The sequence below is a fragment of the Myxocyprinus asiaticus genome, chromosome 7, assembly GCF_019703515.2.
Source record: "Myxocyprinus asiaticus isolate MX2 ecotype Aquarium Trade chromosome 7, UBuf_Myxa_2, whole genome shotgun sequence".
NCBI classification, from domain to species: Eukaryota; Metazoa; Chordata; class Actinopteri; order Cypriniformes; family Catostomidae; genus Myxocyprinus; species Myxocyprinus asiaticus.
The window spans coordinates 3,142,501-3,160,202 of record NC_059350.1 but is presented as its reverse complement, the minus strand read 5'-3'; the positions used below and the strand labels follow the sequence as shown (position 1 = coordinate 3,160,202).

Sequence of the window (17,702 nt, the reverse complement as noted above, 5' to 3'; positions counted from 1 at the left end):
ACAAAATTGTCCCTAGAAGTGCGTTAAATCTGACAAAAACTTTTACAATTCTAAAAATGCAAAAAGTTATTTTTAGGGGTAGGGGTAAGGGTTGTAAACATTGAAAACGTATTTGGAGAGGAGAAAAAACTTAAAACGTAAAAATGCTTCATAGAATTCAATGCATCAACGCAATGTGTGTTTTACCTGGCAGCAGAGGGCGTGTGAATCCCGGGCACTGTGGTCGGTACACCTGAAAGCGCAGCTGTGTGTGTGAGCTCAGAGACTGAGTGATCAGCTCCAGAGAAGATAGTCGTCCCGCTTGAAGAAAACTCAAACCAGGGAAGAGCAACAGCTGCAAGGCACACAAAGTTGACAAATTATAACTTTTAACACCACAAAAAATATTTGAACGAGACTTTACTTTCTAGAAGTCCACAGTGCTAAAAGTGCCCAAAGGTAAAGAAACACCCATATGGGGGCCTGGGTAGCTCAGCGAGTATTGGCGCTGACTACCACCCCTGGAGTCCTGAGTTCGTATCCAGGGCGTGCTGAGTGACTCCAGCCAGGTCTCCTAAGCAACCAAATTGTCCCGGTTGCTAGGGAGGGTAGAGTCACATGGGGTAACCTCCTCGTGGTCGCGATTAGTGGTTCTCACTCTCAATGGGGCATGTGGTAAGTTGTGCGTGGATCGTGGAGAGTAGCATGAGCCTCCACATGCTGTGAGTCTCCGCGGTCTCATGCACAATGAGCCACGTGATAAGATGCGTGGATTGACGGTCTCAGAAGCGGAGGCAACTGAGACTTGTCCTCCACCACCCGGATTGAGGTGAGTAACCGCGCCACCACGAGGACCTACTAAGTAGTGGGAATTGGGCATTCCAAACTGGGAGAAAAGAGGATAAAAGAAAAAAGACACACCCAGATGTGTGTTTACCTCTACACTGTTGGCCGGTGTGTTGGGTAGACATGTCTGTGATGCTGTTGGGTTGCTCAATGATCTCTGGATATTAAACACAGCGGTGCCCACCATATACACACCTGCATCATGCACACGCACTGCACAAATACACACAGAGAGAGAGAGAGAGAGAGATGAGCTCTATCTTCAACTGTCATCAGCATTTTATCAGCGCTCCAAATACAATTTAAACAGAATATCTGTATGCATGATGTGTGTGTAAATGTGTCTAGTCTAAATTACACTCTAAACATGCATCAGCAAAGCATATTATGAATGCTTGTGTTATCAGCAAATCAGCTATTCCAATAAGGCAGAGCTGAGAAGGCACTCAGATAAACGCGCACACCTGAATCAGTTTGAATAGTATGATAATTGTGTGTAAATGCTCCTTGAGAGGTTGTATGTGTGTGTTGTGCTCTTCGAGTGTCCTAGAACTCTATTAGTTATATTTAACCCTAAATCAATGTGCCTCATTTTCTATAGCCAAAACATAATTTCATAAATATATATATATATATATATATATATATATATATATATATATATATATATTTTTTTTTTTTTTTATTATTATTACTATTATTATTATTATTTTGGAGTAAAATAGGACCAGGACATTTCCTTGAAAGGCTTTTAATGAGTTTAATTAACGTTTGTAACTCGTAACGTTTAACGAGTTTAATTTTTTATTTTTAATAAATTTGCAAAGATTTCAAACAAATTTCTCTCACGTTGTCATTATGGGGTATTGTTTGTAGAATTTTGAGGAAAATAATGAATTTAATCCATTTTGGAATAAGGCTGTAACATAACAAAATGTGGAAAAAGTGAAGCACTGTGAATACTTTCTGGATGCACTGTATTTCTACTACACATTGGTGCATATGTTCAAAGTACTATATGCACTTCACTGGTGATAGGGAAAGTGCGCACTTTTGAGTATGCAGTCAGACAGGTTGGCACTATTGTGACACATCACCATGTCATAAAACTGTGATATCGAAAAAACTTGCTACCATAAACCGCTTTGTCGCATACTGTTTGCATTTTGTATCTAGCTGGCATCCAGCTAAATTCATTACATGAAAATTCACAATTATTTTTGCTCAAATGATCGTGGGCAACGTTAGCCCAAAAAGCATGCAGGGATGCATACTTGGAAATCCATTGGATATACAGTAGATACTCGACCAAAATTATACCATTTACCATGAGCAGTACTGACGCGGTAAAACTTTAAATTCTCACTCGTAAGATTCGTTCACAAAATCACCACTAGGAGGCGCAAAGGGACACTTTTGGCAGCATAGTTTAGTGTGGAGAAAGTGAGAGTTATTATGATTAACATTGAAAATATTATTATTTGTTTTGTATTTTTTACATTTTGATGTGAAGGCGATCTAACAATGCAAAATCAATGGCAGCATTGAAGTTATAGCTTAGTTTGCTCATGAATTGGCCATAAATATGCTTGAATGTCAGCCTTTTCCAATAAATGAAAACTGTTGCGACATAGATATTAGCTATTTACTTATCTTCATAAAAATCAAAACGAAAATACATTGTGAACATTCATAATTTGATTTGTTAGCTCTAATGAAAAAACAACAACAATGCATTTAATCAACGTGTTGTAATTGACCCAGCTACTCCCTGCTTATAAGTGTAATAAAATCTAGTATGCCATCCAAACACCTCTTACGTACAAATTTTTTAAACAAACGATTTGGGATGCACTGAGCCCAGTATTGCCCACTAGCTTGCTGAAAAGACACATTTTACACCAGCATGAATTTCCATGCTGGTTCAGGCTAGTTTCTGATGGTTTGGTGCTGGTCTAGCTGGTGGACCACTTGTAGCGGCTGTTTGGGACAAAAAGTCTACCAACATGGAAGAGACACATTCTAACTGGTTAGGACACATGTTAGACGGTGCTGAGATCAAGAAATGCAGTCCAATGTGTGTGTGTGTGGCTGTACAGATGTTTACCTTGGCGAGTGAACTGGCAGACAAAAGCACGTTTAGCGGTACAGGAGTGTGAGCTGGGCTGCCCACTGTTGTCCAGCGAGACACAAACATTTCCCGGCTGCAGGTTGGCTCGGTCTCTCACGCCCTCCTCACCCGCCCGAAACTCAGAATTGTCCACCCAGCGCAGAACACGAGGAGAGTATTTATCACTCAAACCCAACCACACACCACGCTCCCTGTAACACACAAACACCAGCAACATCATTACTAATGAAAAGTATGTTTCTGAAGATCAACTATCAAAGATCCGAGTGGAGAATTTTAAGGCTCATTTTTCTTTCATAGCTCAGGAGACATGATTGAGCTCTTAGTTATGTTGAAGTATCAACTTTGTCTCAGATGTTTCTCCTGAAGGAGAACAAGGAATACAGAGCTATAAAATGAATGTGGATTGAATAGCTCAGATCATCTTGTCTTTGAAGAATTTGATGAGAAATGTTAGAGTTTATATTGGGTTATTTCATGTCAAATCAACCAAATTTTCAGAAACATCCTTACATTTTTGGATTTTGTTTATACTTTTTCTGAAGAAAGTAAAAGTCACATCCATCCAACACTAGGTGATGCTATAAATGGCACATTTATGTTTTCGTTAACAACTCTGATACCGTATGGGCTAGAATCAAAATAATTTTTCCTCTGAACCCTTCAGTGACCCAAAATGAAATATCCATTTCCGCAATAATTTTCTAGGTCTGGGTAGATTAGATGGTGAGCGAACAATCAGTTCTCGAAGTCAACGTGTTGAATGCTAGAGAAATGGGCAGGAGTGAAGACCTGAGTGATGTTGATAAGGGCCAAATTGTTATGGTCAGATGACTGGGTCAGAGCATCTCTGAAACAGCAAGGCTTGTGAGGTGCTTCCTGTCAGCAGTGGTGATACCGACAGTGGTCCGAGGAGGGACAAACCACAAACCGGTGACGGGGTGTTGGGCGCCCAAGGCTCATCGATGCGTGAGGGCAACAAAGTCTATCCTGACTGGTTCGAACCGACAGAAGGTCTACTGTGGCACAAGTCACAGAAAATGTTAATGTTGGTTATGGGAGGACTGTGTCACAACACACAGTGCATCGCACTTTGCTGCATATGGGGCTGCGTAGCCGCAGACCGGTCAGAGTGCCCATGATGACCCCTGTCCACCGTCAAAGCGCCTACATTGGGCACGCGAGTGTCAGAACCGGACCTTGGAGCAGTAGAAGAAGGTCGCCTGGTCCGATGAGTCCTGTTTTCTTTTACATCACGTGGACGGCCGTGTACGTGTACGCCATTTACCTGGGGAAGTGATGGCACCAGGATGCACTGAGGGAAGATGACAAGCCGGTGGAGGGAGTGTGATGCTCTGGGCAATGTTCTGTTGGGAAACTCTGGGTCCGGCCATTCATGTGGACGTCAATTTGACATGTGCCACCTACCTAAACATTGTTGCAGACCAGGTACACCCCTTCATGGCAATGGTATTCCCTGATGGCAGTAGCCTCTTTCAGCAGGATAATGTGCCCTGCCACACTGCACACAATGTTCATGAATGGTTTGAGGAACATGATGAAGAGTTCAAGGTGTTGCCCTGGCCTCCAAATTCCAAAGATCTCAATCCGATTGAGCATGTGTGGGATGTGCTCGACCAACAAGTCTGATCCACGGCTGCTCCACCTCGCAACTTACAGGACTTGAAGGATCTGCTGCTAACGTCTTGGTGCCAGATACCACAGGACACCTTCAGTGGTCTTGTAGAGTCCATGCCTTGGCAAGTCAGCACTGTTTTGGCAGCACGTGGAGGACCAACAGCAAATTAGGCTGTCATAATGTGTTGACCCATTAGTTTACATTAGATTACTATGGTAAAATGGGTTGCGAGCAATGTTTCACAAATTTGAAGTGGAAATAATCTACTCTAATGAAAGTTTTTAGCATTCAGTTCAGACTGAAAACAGATTTAATAAATAATCCTAATATTCCAGAAGTTGAGGGGAATGTGTGCCTCAATAACGTGTTATTAATTTCAACGGGATGCAGATCATTTTTAAGTTTCATTTGCCTTTAAATGAGACATAAAACACAGTCTTTGACAGGGCGACTACGCCACCCACACACACACACACACTCGAGCTTCAAATGGGCTGCAACCAACATCTCACATCTGTGAAAACTACAAACGAAAAAGAAAAACGCAAAACAGAAAAAGAGACAGGGAGAAGGAAGAAATAAAGGAGGGAGAAATGCGACTCTTTGTGCCAGTAAAAAAACAATAAAAAAGTGGTCTGTTCACTTGTGTGTGTTCTTACATAAGACAGGGTGGGAAGTGTGTGTGTGTGTGTGTGTGTGTGTTTGGGGTATGCAGCCCATCTGGAGCAGGTTAGAGCGCTAGAAAACATACTTCAACACTCTGACCGTGTCTCATTCCAATCCCTAGTTTCCGGAGAAATTATCTTGAATTACATTATTTTTTTATTAAACTATTTGTAAATTGATTTTTTTTTTTTTTTGCAACAAATGTAGTGAGGTTTATGCTTAAAACCAGATTTTTTTTTAACCCCTTAATACGTTATCTTCAAAAGTAAATACATTTTGATTTAAGGATGGTTTTTTTTTTTTACTGGAAAATAAGACAAAAATACTAATTAAGAAAATAGTTATCTTTCAGTATTTACAAACATAATATAACAAAACAAGGCACACAGTGCTTAAATACTAGTAGATCAGTATCAAATTACAGAACATACATAAACAAAAAAACTGAGATGGACTTCTAATATTCTACTTGGAAATACATAAATGTTTGCAGAACTGTTTGCTTTTAATTCACATTAGGAATGAAAGATAATTACAAACAAAAAAGAAGACCTTGTTTTCATAAATGTACACTTGTGTTCATCTTCTATCGACTTCACAGACTGTAGAACAACATGACGACATTTCCAGCAAGTCAAGCAAGTTGATGCTCACTGGTTTTTACTGATCATTCAGGGAATTTATAGGGGGCAAAAGTTTTGGTGCACTAGAAGGATTTTGACAATGGGACAACAGCCTTAGACAGCCAGAGTAGAGTACTTACTAGTGCACTAGGGTTGAGAAAATTGAGACACATTTTCTATCTCGCTCTGGTCAGTGCAAGCTCTACCCTCAAATTAATGATGGGTGTGGAACACAGGAAACACACACACACACACACACACTTCCATAGATAAACACACATAAACAAACACATAACCAGCGTCTCCTCCCTGCTGGAGTGTCACATATTTCCACAGCTGTGTTTCTGCAGATGTACAATACCAAAGTGTGTAAGTGTGATGTGCCAGACCATGAAGTGTGGTGGATTTTTATTTTGTAAAGAAATTCATGTAGTTTTTATTTTGTGTATAAAACCAATTTAAATATGCATTTAAGCATAGGCCTTTAGATCAATCGATTTTTCAAAACATGAGAAAAATACATTTAGTCAAGTGTGTTGAAACATTTGACTGGTAAAACAAAATCAGCCACTAACAGACAGTCCTTCTTTGCATATTAAATACAATTTTAAATAAAATTAAATAAAATTAAAAAAAATAAAATAAAATAGAATTTTAAATATAATAAAAAACATAATAAAAAAATGAAATGAAATGAAACTAAAATGTAAAATAAAATAAAATAACATTTAAAAATATAAAATAAAATAGAATTTAGTTGAATGACTAAATGACTAAAGGTTTGCATAGCATGGTGACATGATTTTAGTAATGAGATTTCACAGAATGAGTTTCATTCTGTGCCATTTGAGTCATCATTGAGTCTGTGTCATGTATTTGGCGCCATCTCCTGGTGGCCATATGTAACATTGTGCTTCATGTGGATTATCTAATGATCTATACATCAGATTATGTTGTGTGTGGGCTCGTTTGAAAGATAATCACCTGCTCTAAGTAATGGTGCGATATTTTATGTTCCGTTTATTTTTTGTGAAGTTATAAGTGAAAACGCGGCATATAAGCAACACCAACATAATTGTTAAAGACATATACAGTACCTAGGTATTACTCATATTTTTGTTTGAGTAAAACAAAAAGGCTGGTTGTATTCTACTCCAACAACATATGACACATGGCTTTTTTATCAGTTTGATGTTTTTACTGATTGCAATAATATGTACAGTACAATTTTTTAAAATAAATGTAAAAAAAAAACAAAAAACTTCTGATTTGTCTGCAAATTTCAAATAACTTGTTCATTGTTGGTCATAATGCCTACGTGCATTTTAAAGTACAGCTACTAAACTTCCAAATGACACCTATTTTGTGTTGGTCAAGACTGAATTTATTAATATTATGACTATTTTCTTTTTGCGGGTCTGCCGGTGGGCCCCATCCAAGCTTAAAGAGTTAAAAGCCAAGGTTTCTGATTAAAAACACAACCAAATCACATGAAAAAACAGCCAAATATAACCCTTTGAAAATGAGGTTCGAAGATGTGTACATTATCTCATTCTTCAAAATTGGAATTTAAAAACGGACACTAAAGGCTAATTTATCGTTCGTCTAAGGCATTCGTTTCTGTTCATGCACATCACTGAAATTCTTGACCTTGGCTACTCGAAAAACGCTGATGATTGGTTCAAACTAATCATGGGTTTGGTTTGGGCATGGCATTCTTTTATTTATTTGATTTCCTCAACAAACTGTTTTTAAAACAACTTTGTGCGTACGATAAACGCAGGATTCACTCGCCTAGATTTCTTTAGTTAATTTAGGAGAAAAAAGTCCAACTTCATGATTGTACACTGGAAATTTATGCTAGAGAGACATTCCTTGCAAAACTGTGTAGCTAGAAGTGAGTTTCAGAAAATCTGGAATTTGTAATTAAAATTCTTTTGACAGTTTGTAAAAGCTCTAAAAAATGACTTTTTAATGACGTTTAATAAATGTCAGACTCACTGTGTGATTCGAGGGGCCAGAAGGTCTCGTACGTTTTGGGAATGCACCACAACGAGTTCTCCCCCACGAGCAGAACAATTGCGCCGTGCGTCTGACCAGCTGACTTCTTCCGACACCAACAGGAAACAGCGGGATGAGTCAGCGTGATGGATCGCACCTGGCAAACACAGCGGCTCCGCTAAAGAAAGAAAGAGAGAGTGCACAAGTTCATAATTCTTGATTATTTATGACAGTTCTTTTGCTGTAAGTTATATAAAACATGTTCAGAAACAGACAGTATCTATAAAGAGTTGCTTCAGCTGACATTTCCCTTTGTATGAAACTTTGTTTTTTCTTTTGTTCTTTCTTTTGGGAATAGTGCTGTGCGCTCTTATCTGTGCTCTCAAAGCAAACAATGATGGACAGATCTCCACAGGGCCCGAAAATAAACAAGAGAATCTTCACATGCCATCGCTCGACAGGAATGATGTAAACACAGCCTTTGTTACAAAAAAAGATTCATTTTTTATCATGAAAAAAAGCATATTTCATAGTCGGGCAAGCCTGTGTTGGTACAGAAGCGTGAAAAATGTAGACAGGGTTATATCTGAGCTGTGACGTGCCAAAAACCCCTGTAAAACCATCAATGTAGACCAGGCTTTAAACCAGCAAAGACCAGCAAACTAACTTGTGCTGGTTTAGATAATTTTTTAGCAGGGGTGTTCCAAATCAGTCACTTATGAGGTTCTTTTTCAATAGTTTTTCTATATGAACATGCACTAGACGGACGTTTTTGACCGTGTCGCTGCATCTTGTGGTTTTTTCAGCATCTCACACTAAAGCAATGTTTTTTTAGATGCCTTGTCAAGTTAAAAAGAACATCAACTTTTAATATGTCTTCAGACACCTAAATTCTGATTTCAACAGTTGTGCCTCGTCTTGCTTTTTTTGCATTAAAATGCCGCTTCAAGTTAAAAAGAACAAACTTTTGAAAACATGTCTCGAGACACCCGTGTTTTGTTCCATTCGTTGCACTGCATCAAGCTTTTTCAGTGCAAGAATGCGTTCGGTCTTAATAGCCCCTTAGAATGCTGCCTAAATTGTATATTTTTAGCAAGGGGTGTTCCAAATCAGTCACTTATGAGGTTCTGTCCCAGTAAGAGGCCCTTCACATCAAATGCGCATTTATGTCCATCTGTGCATGTGCTAGACGAATGGCTTTGACCATTCTCGCTACTTTCTCAACATCTCACACAGGGGAGGCACTTTTTTTAGAAGTTGCATCAAGTTAAAAAGAAGTTAAACTTTTAAAATGCATCTTGAGACAACTGCGTACTGTTATTTTGGTTGTGGTGCATCTAGGTTTTTTTTGGCACAATAAATTAAATCGGTCTGAACGGCCCCTTAGAATGCTACCTAAGTTGGGTTTTTTAAAGCAGGGGTGTTCCAAAACTTATTAGGCTCCATATCAGTTAGGGGTCGTTCACACTGAGCACACTTTTCTGTCTGTCTGCACCGTTTTACAAATGTTTTCCCAAGTAAAAACGCCCTAGATGGATCTTTTTGACCATTGCGATGGGTCTTGCTCCATTTTCAGCATCTCACACAGGAGTCCTATGTTTTTTAGACAATGTGTCAAGAACGTCAACTTTTAAAATTGCAAAACACATCTCGAGACACCTGCGTTCTGTTATATTCTTTGTGCTGCATCTAGCTTTTTTAGCTCTTGAATGCGTTCAGTTTGAACAGTTCCTCAGGATGTTCCCTAAGTAGTTTTGTTTTTCCAGAGTGTTCCAAAATTAGTCACTTATACATTCCATCTCAGTTAGGTGTCGTCCATCTGCCCTGTTTTTCTGTGTAAAAATGCGCTAGATGGACGTTTATGACCATTGCACCATGTCTTGCTGTTTTCTCAGCGTTCCGTGTTTATTTAGATGACGTGTCAAGTTAAAAAGAATGTCAACTTTAAAAAAAGACACGTCTTCAGACACCTGCATTCTGTTCCATTCTGGCTTTTTTAGCACAAGAACACCCCTTAAAAAGCTTTTTTTTCTTTTTGCAGGGATGTTCCAAATCAGTCACTTATGAGGTTCTTCTCAGTTAATAATGAACGTTTAACCCGTTCACACTAAACAAATTTGTTTTTGTCCGTCTGCCCTGTTTTTCAATTGTTTTCCCATGTTAACATGCATTAGATGTACATTTCAACTGTTCTTCCATGTATTGCTGTTTTTTCTGCGTTGAAAAGCCGGTTCAACTTAAAAAGAATCCGGTCTTAATAGTCCCTTAAAATACTGTCTAAAAAGTTTTTTTCGGCAGGGGCATCCCAAATCACTTAGGAGTTTCAATCAGGTTAGGGGCCGTTCACACCGAACATGCATTTATGACAGTCTGCGCCATTTTTTAATTGTTTTTGTATGTAAACCTGTGCTAGATGAACGTCTTTGAACATTCTCGCTACTTTCTCAGCATCTGACACAGGGGCGGCACGTTTTAGATGCTGTGTCAATTTTAAAAGAACGTCAGCTTTTAAAAATGTGTCTCAAGGCACCTCGGTTCTTTTTTATTTCACTAAATCTACTTTTTTAGCGCAAGAACACATTTGGTCTGAACAGCCCCTTGCCTATGCATCTGTAGGTGTTTAAACATAAATGAGTGCATGCACACATTTCTTTCTTTTTCTTTCTCACCTCTTGCGATCTCTCTCCTATCCTTCCTGATTTGCCAGTCCACAGTCACGCCCACTCCGCCCCAGTTCACCAGACTCACCGCCTCCTCCAGGCTCTGATTGACTACGATCATTGATGGGCAGTGGAGCTCCAGTCGAGGGGGTAGTTCTACACTCACGTTCCCCTGTGCGATGATCTCCTGGTGGCCTGCGGAAAGACTCACCTGGGCCTGGTATTTTCCAGGGTGACCGTACTTATGCCTCGCTGTCGTGTTGGGTGTAGAGGTGTTGACCCGAGGTGAAAGGTCACCGAAGTCCCATGAGAGAGACACAGGGTAGACAGAGGAGGCGACGGATAGGAGAGCCTCAGAGTGGACGGATACGCGGCGAGATGGAAGATAGGCTGAGAAATTCACCTGCCGGACGAGATTTCCAAAAATGTTATGTTTGAAAAGTATGCAAAATGTAATGGAACTGATCTCAGAACAGGAAAAAACATATGATTGGCTGAAACCCAATTAGCATACTTTTACAGAGTATGACAAATGTGCTGCTGGGAACTGTAAGGAATTTAACAATTTTGGTTCTAATTCCATTTAACAATAGATCGAAACTCTCTGGTTCTGGAAGTAATACGTTAATTTTTAGTGAATAATAACTTAAACTTTGGTCTGTTCGTTATGCAAAGCTATCAGATGCTTTCAGAACACTTGGAATGTAGAGCACGAGTCATATCGACTACTTTGAAGCACTTTCATTTATTGATTTAGTCATTTTTGGAGCTTGATAGTTCCTGATCAAAATGAACTGTCATCATATTAGACTGAATATTTTTTCTTTTTATTTTATGTTTATTTTATTAATAAGATTGATGTCATAAGATCTTCTGGCTTCTCACCCCCTGCATCTGATTTTTTGGAGACAACAACATCATCTTCATCTCATTTGAGCCGGTATCAATCTCTCATTTGGTAGATATTGTCAGTCGTATGAAGCCAGCTTCCTGTTCTATGGACGTTATTCTTCCTTATCTTCTTTTGGAAGCTCTGGACACTATTGGCCCCAGCATACTGTCTATAGTACGCAGTTGCCTAATTAATGGTACTTTCCCATCCAGTTTTAAACATGCTGTGGTCAAGCCCTTGCTTAAAAACACAAACTTTGATCCTTATGTTTTAAATAATTATCAGCCCATCTCCAAACTATCTTTTCTCTCCAAAGTTTTAGAGAAGGTTGTTCTCCATCAGCTTTCTTTTTAAGTAAAAATTATGTTTTGGACAAATATCAGTCTGGCTTCAGTCTGCACTCCTTAAGGTGACCAATGATTTATTGTTAGTGGTGGACTCTGGGAAGTGTGCTATTCTAGTTTTGCAATATCTCAGTGCAGTCTTTGACACAATCGAACATACTATTCTTCTGAACTGTTCACAGCAGTGGGTTGGAATTCTGTGCACTTGATTGGTTTACTTCTTATCTGAGGGATAGAACTTTCTCAGTTGAGATTGGGAATTTCTCCTCTTCTTCTGCACCTTTTAGCCGTGGAGTACCGCAAGGCTCCATTTTAGGCCCTGTTTTGTTTTCATTTTATATGCTCCCTTTGGGTGCTATCTTCCAGAAACATAGAATCTCATATCACTGTTACGCAGACAACACTCAATCTACCACTAAAATCAAATGATATCTCTGCCCTACAATCTTTATTTGACTGTCTTGAGGACATTAAATGTTGGATGGCAGCTAACTTTCTTCAGTTAAACGAATCTAAGACGAACCTCCTGACTCTACTGCTATGGTAACCAGTAAACTAGGACTATTATCCTCTAACTTACATTCACAAGCTAGAAATGTGTGTGTCTTATTGGATTCTGATCTAAAATTTGACAGACAGATAAATTATGTGGTCAAAGGAAGTTTTTTCAACTTAGAAATATTGCTAAATTCCTGTTGATTCACAGGCATTTTATTACAGATAAATCTTTGCATGTGATCTTTTGGCACACACCTGAAACACATCGTGTGCCACAGTCCAGCGGCACTCCTTCATAACCAGTGGGTCAGAACACGCGGCTGAGCACTGCGACTCGCTGATGTGGTTGGGCTCAGAGTTTGTGCTGCACAGACACTCTCTCTGCTGACCCAAACCGCCGTAACGCTGGTTCTCATGGAAACATTTCGAGTTGCACTCTTCACGTGAGAAATGACCAGGAGTGGAGGAGGAGAAGATGACCAACTCCACGCCTCCCACGTGCTCCTCATCCTGCAGACATCCCGCATACATCAGGCCTGAGAAAGACAAAGGAACGTCCAATTAAAAAAACTCAGAATCAACAAAGTTTTGCATGATCTGTCTTATTATGTCTACATTCCTAGATTTAGAACATCTTAGTAAGTATCAAACAAATATGCCTAAGTAAAAAAGCAGGTAAATAGACAAACATTTTACAGGTGATTTTAAAATGTGTTCGGATTGGAATACAAGTGTTCTGTTTACAGCTTACTGTGCCGCGTTCAGTGAATGCTGCCTGATTTTTATTTTTTTTAAATAGTATCTGAAACAGAATAAGTGGGTTGGAACAGCACACCAACATAGAACTTTAATCCAGAACCAGACTGTTGCACTCTATTGACTGTTTGCCCATCACTCACCGCAGGTGTGCTCGCTGACGTTGAGCAGTGGTTGGTTCTTCACCTCTGCTGGGCGATCACACAGCATAGAGTTGGGTTTTTTCACTCTAACGCCTTGTTCCTTCAACCAGCTAACCAACCGCACTAGCTTACAGTCACAGACAAACGGGTTAGAGCTCAGATCTCTGATAAAGAGAAACAGACGGAGAGAGGCAGTCAATATTGACAAACTGGCATAGGATGAAAACATTTACAATCGCACAATCTTTACTCAAACAGTAAATGTGCAATAAGAATTAGAAATGAAAAAACTAAAAACTAAATCATATGTGGAGTGCCACAAGGGTACAGCTTAGACCCAATCTTATTTGACTTGTACACAATAGATGGCACACAACAATCTGTTCTCCCCAGACACACTAGACTGTATATTATTATGTATACAAAAGTTGTCCAACAACACAGCACTCTAATCTATAATTATTTTGGAATTGAAACAAGTTCATCAGGGAGTTTTTATCGTGAAAAGTAGCGCAAGAAAAGTTGTGCTGGGAAATCTACAATGCAATAAAAGTCACACTTGGTGCAATTGAAAATGCCATAAAAAGTGTGATTCTCTCGAAACCTGTCAAGAACTAAAATCAATTCTAAAAAATTACTTAATGACATTTTTTTTTTTTTTTGCATAAAGGAAATGAAGCCAACATTTAGGACCATTTGAATTTTTTTGCATTGTGACAATATTTTCAGGACACTTAAGCGCATTTTACCCACAAATACTAATTTCCGTAAAACCGCCCGGAAGTTAGGGAGTACCATTATGATTAAGGCATGTAACGATACACAAATTTAACGATGCGATATGATACAGAAACATCATGATATGATACAATTATAAAAAATGGCACCCAAAATTTGTTTTCCGTTTAGACTTATTCAAGGATTCTACATAAATGTATTTTATATCTTAAGTGGCAAAACAGTGTCTGACATTGGCAACATAAAGCAGAGCTCTATAATAAAGTAACTTAAATAACAGCATTGCATTTATCAGCAGATTGATATGTTTCTCAATTTTCATGTTTTTGTTGAGAAAAATGTGTTTGTCTACATTCAAGTCGTTTTAATTTGAATAGCACTTTTCACAATGCACATCGTTTCAAAGCAACTTTGTGGAAAATCAAGCCTTAAAGTCTTAAAGCCCCGAGTGAGCAAACTAAAGGTGACCGGGGCATAGAAAATAAAAACTCCTTTAAATAGTTAGTGGAGAAAAAAAAAAACCTTGAGTGGAACCTGACCTCTGGATTTACATTATATTTACATAATACAATATTATTTAGTGGTTTGAGCAAAAAACGATCGACACGTAATTTTTTTGCCCTCTTTCCCCGGTTTCACTTTGCATGTAGTCTTACCGGCTTATCCAATGTGCAAAATCTCTAAATGAGCTAAATCTCTATCGACTGACACTTTATATCGTCGCCACAATATATATCGTCATATCGCCCAATCCTAGTGCTCATAGGTGTTTACATTTCAACATCAAAAGTAGAGAATAAGTCTCATGTAATCTCGGGTTTATTATGTTGTCATTTTTATAATAAGCTGGTTTTTGGGGGGCCTGGGTATCTCAGCGAGTACTGACGCTGTCTACCACCCCTGGGGTCATGAGTTTGAATCCAGGGTGTGCTGAGTGACTCCAGCCAGGTCTCCTAAGCAACCAAATTGGCCCGGTTGCTAGGCAGGGTAGAGTCACATGGGATAACCTCCTCGTGGTCGCTATAATGTGGTTCTCGCTCTCAGTGGGGCACGTGGTGAGTTGTGCGTGGATGCTGAGGAGAATAGTGTGAAGCCTCCACATGCACTACAAATCCGCGGTAACACGCTCAACAAGCCACATGATAAGATGCGCGGATTGACGGTCTCAGATGCGGAGGCAACTAAGATTCCTCCGCCACATGGATTGAGTCACTACGCCACCATGAGGACTTACAGCGCATTGGGAATTGGGCATTCCAAATTGGGGAGAAAAGGGGAGAAGGAAAACATTTTTTTTTGATGGATATGAGCAACTTAAGCTGTGCATGTAATCACGCTCAGTGTCAGCTGGGCGAGGCTGGCTGTTAATTGCAAATTGCTCTGCTGTTTCTGCCTCATGTCAGCGTAAATAAAACGACATGTTTGATGTACTGTAACACCAGGACAAGACACCGTTGTTTGGCAAATTCAACAAGTTGTAATGCTACAATCTACTTGCCGTTTGCCGTCGGTCTTTGAGCTCTCAACTCGCCTAGTCTAGTTGCTCTGTTGAGCGCTCAGCGCCACCTCACCAAGGAGGAGACTTTTTTGCAGATCGCAATGTTGCATTGCTTGGTTTCAACCACACTTATGTATTTATGTATCGTACGACACATATATAAAATCAAGAGTGTTGTATCGTATGAAAAAATACGATAAGATATTTTTTACACTCCAAATTATGATGCTTCCATACTTTACAATTTAAATAATATGTAATTGTTTCATGTTGCGGTAATGAAAGTATCAAAATGACCCTCTTTTATCGCATTGTGGTAGTAAGCATAAGGGGTAAAATGTGTGTGAATGTCATGAAAATAATGTCACAATATCAAAAAACTTAATGGAGTAAAATAGGACCATATTTTCTAGACAGGAAATACGGGTAACACTTCACAAAAAGGTTGTATTAGCTAACAATAGTTAACGACATTAGTTAACATTAACTAACAATGAATCATATTCTTACAGCACTTATTAATCGTGGTAAAAAATCATTCTAACATGTATAGAACTAATCCATTTTTTTTCCATTAAAAGTTGTATATGTTAACATTAATGCAATATGAACAAACAAGAACTAAGAATGAACAAATGTATTTCTGAATTAACATAAACCCACATAAATACTACGTGTCTTTAACTACTATGTACTTAATAAGTATATTGTATCAAATGCTTAACTACATAAGTGTTGTAGCATTGTACTTACATTTAAAATACATTGATTTAAATGCAATTGTAGTTACACTGTTAACCTTACCCAACCCTTTCCCTAAACCTAACCCCAAACACCTAACCCTAACCCAAAACTTTTCCTAAACCCTAACCCCAGACACCAAACCCTAAACCTAACACAACCCTTTCCCTAAACCCTAACCCCAAACACCAAACCCTAAACCTAACACAACCCTTTCCCTAAACCCTAACCCCAAACACCAAACCCTAAACCTAACAAAACCCTTTCCCTAAACCCTAACCCCAAACACCAAACCCTAAACCTAACACAACCCTTTCCCTAAACCTAACCCAAACCCTTTCCCTAAACCTAACCCCAAACACCTAACCCTAACCCAAACCTTTTCCTAAACCCTAACCCCAAACACCAAACCCTAAACCTAACAAAACCCTTTCCCTAAACCCTAACCCAAACCCTTTCCCTAAACCTAACCCAAACCCTTTCTCTAAAACTAACCCCAAACACCTAACCCTAACCCAAACCTTTTCCTAAACCCTAACCCCAAAAACCAAACCCTAAACCTAACAAAACCCTTTCCCTAAACCCTAACCCCAAACACCAAACCCTAAACCTAACACAACACTTTCCCTAAAACTAACCCAAACCCTTTCCCTAAACCTAACCCAAACCCTTTCTCTAAAACTAACCCAAAACACCTAACCCCTAACCCTAAACCTAACCCAACACTTTCCCTAAACCTAACCCAAACCCTTTCTCTAAAACTAACCCAAAACACCTAACCCCAAACCATAAACCTAACCCAACCCTTTCCCTAAACCTAACCCAACCCTTTCCCTAAACCTAACCCAAAACACCTAACCCTAAACCAAACCCTTTATCTAAACCTAACCCAAAACACCTAACCCCTAACCCTAACCCAAACCCTTTCTCTAAAACTAACCCAAAACACCTAACCCCTAACCCTAAACCAAACCCAACACTTTCCCTAAACCTAACCCAAAACACCTAACCCCTAACCCTAACCCAAACCCTTTCCCTAAACCTAACCCAACCCTTTCCCTAAACCTAACCCAAAACACCTAACCCTAAACCAAACCCTTTATCTAAACCTAAACCAAAACACCTAACACCTAACCCTAAACCTAACCCAACCCTTTCCCTAAACCTAACCCAAAACACCTAACCCCTAACTCTAACCCAAACCCTTTCTCTAAAACTAACCCAAAACACCTAACCCCTAACCCTAAACCTAACCCAACCCTTTCTCTAAAACTAACCCAAAACACCTAACCCCTAACCCTAAACCTAACCCAACCCTTTCCCTAAACCCTACCTCTACTCCTAAACGTACTCATACCTCAACCTCTGTAGCAGCAAATGTGAATCTTGTGAGAATTTTGCAGAACGACATGTAGTTACACAAAAAGTACATTTTATGGAATGTTTTTAACGGTAGTACATAGGGTTAAAGATACCTAATTTAAAGTGGGACCATTAATTTTTATTAACATTAGTAAATGCCTTGAGGCATTTTTGTTTTGCTGTGA

General features: G+C 39.2%; 1 protein-coding gene across 1 annotated transcript in view; it reads right to left on the bottom strand.

The window, feature by feature from the left end:
- Positions 1-17,702, bottom strand: part of LOC127443532 (polycystin-1-like) — a 100,650-nt gene that overhangs the window by 45,034 nt on the left and 37,914 nt on the right. The window contains exons 5-11 of the mRNA XM_051702222.1: positions 13,179-13,342; positions 12,535-12,815; positions 10,555-10,948; positions 7,886-8,063; positions 2,933-3,147; positions 917-1,038; positions 187-334 (exon numbers count right to left, since the gene is read on the bottom strand). Of these exons, the coding sequence (XP_051558182.1) occupies positions 187-334; positions 917-1,038; positions 2,933-3,147; positions 7,886-8,063; positions 10,555-10,948; positions 12,535-12,815; positions 13,179-13,342 (1,502 nt within the window). The remainder of the gene's footprint in view (positions 1-186; positions 335-916; positions 1,039-2,932; positions 3,148-7,885; positions 8,064-10,554; positions 10,949-12,534; positions 12,816-13,178; positions 13,343-17,702) is intronic.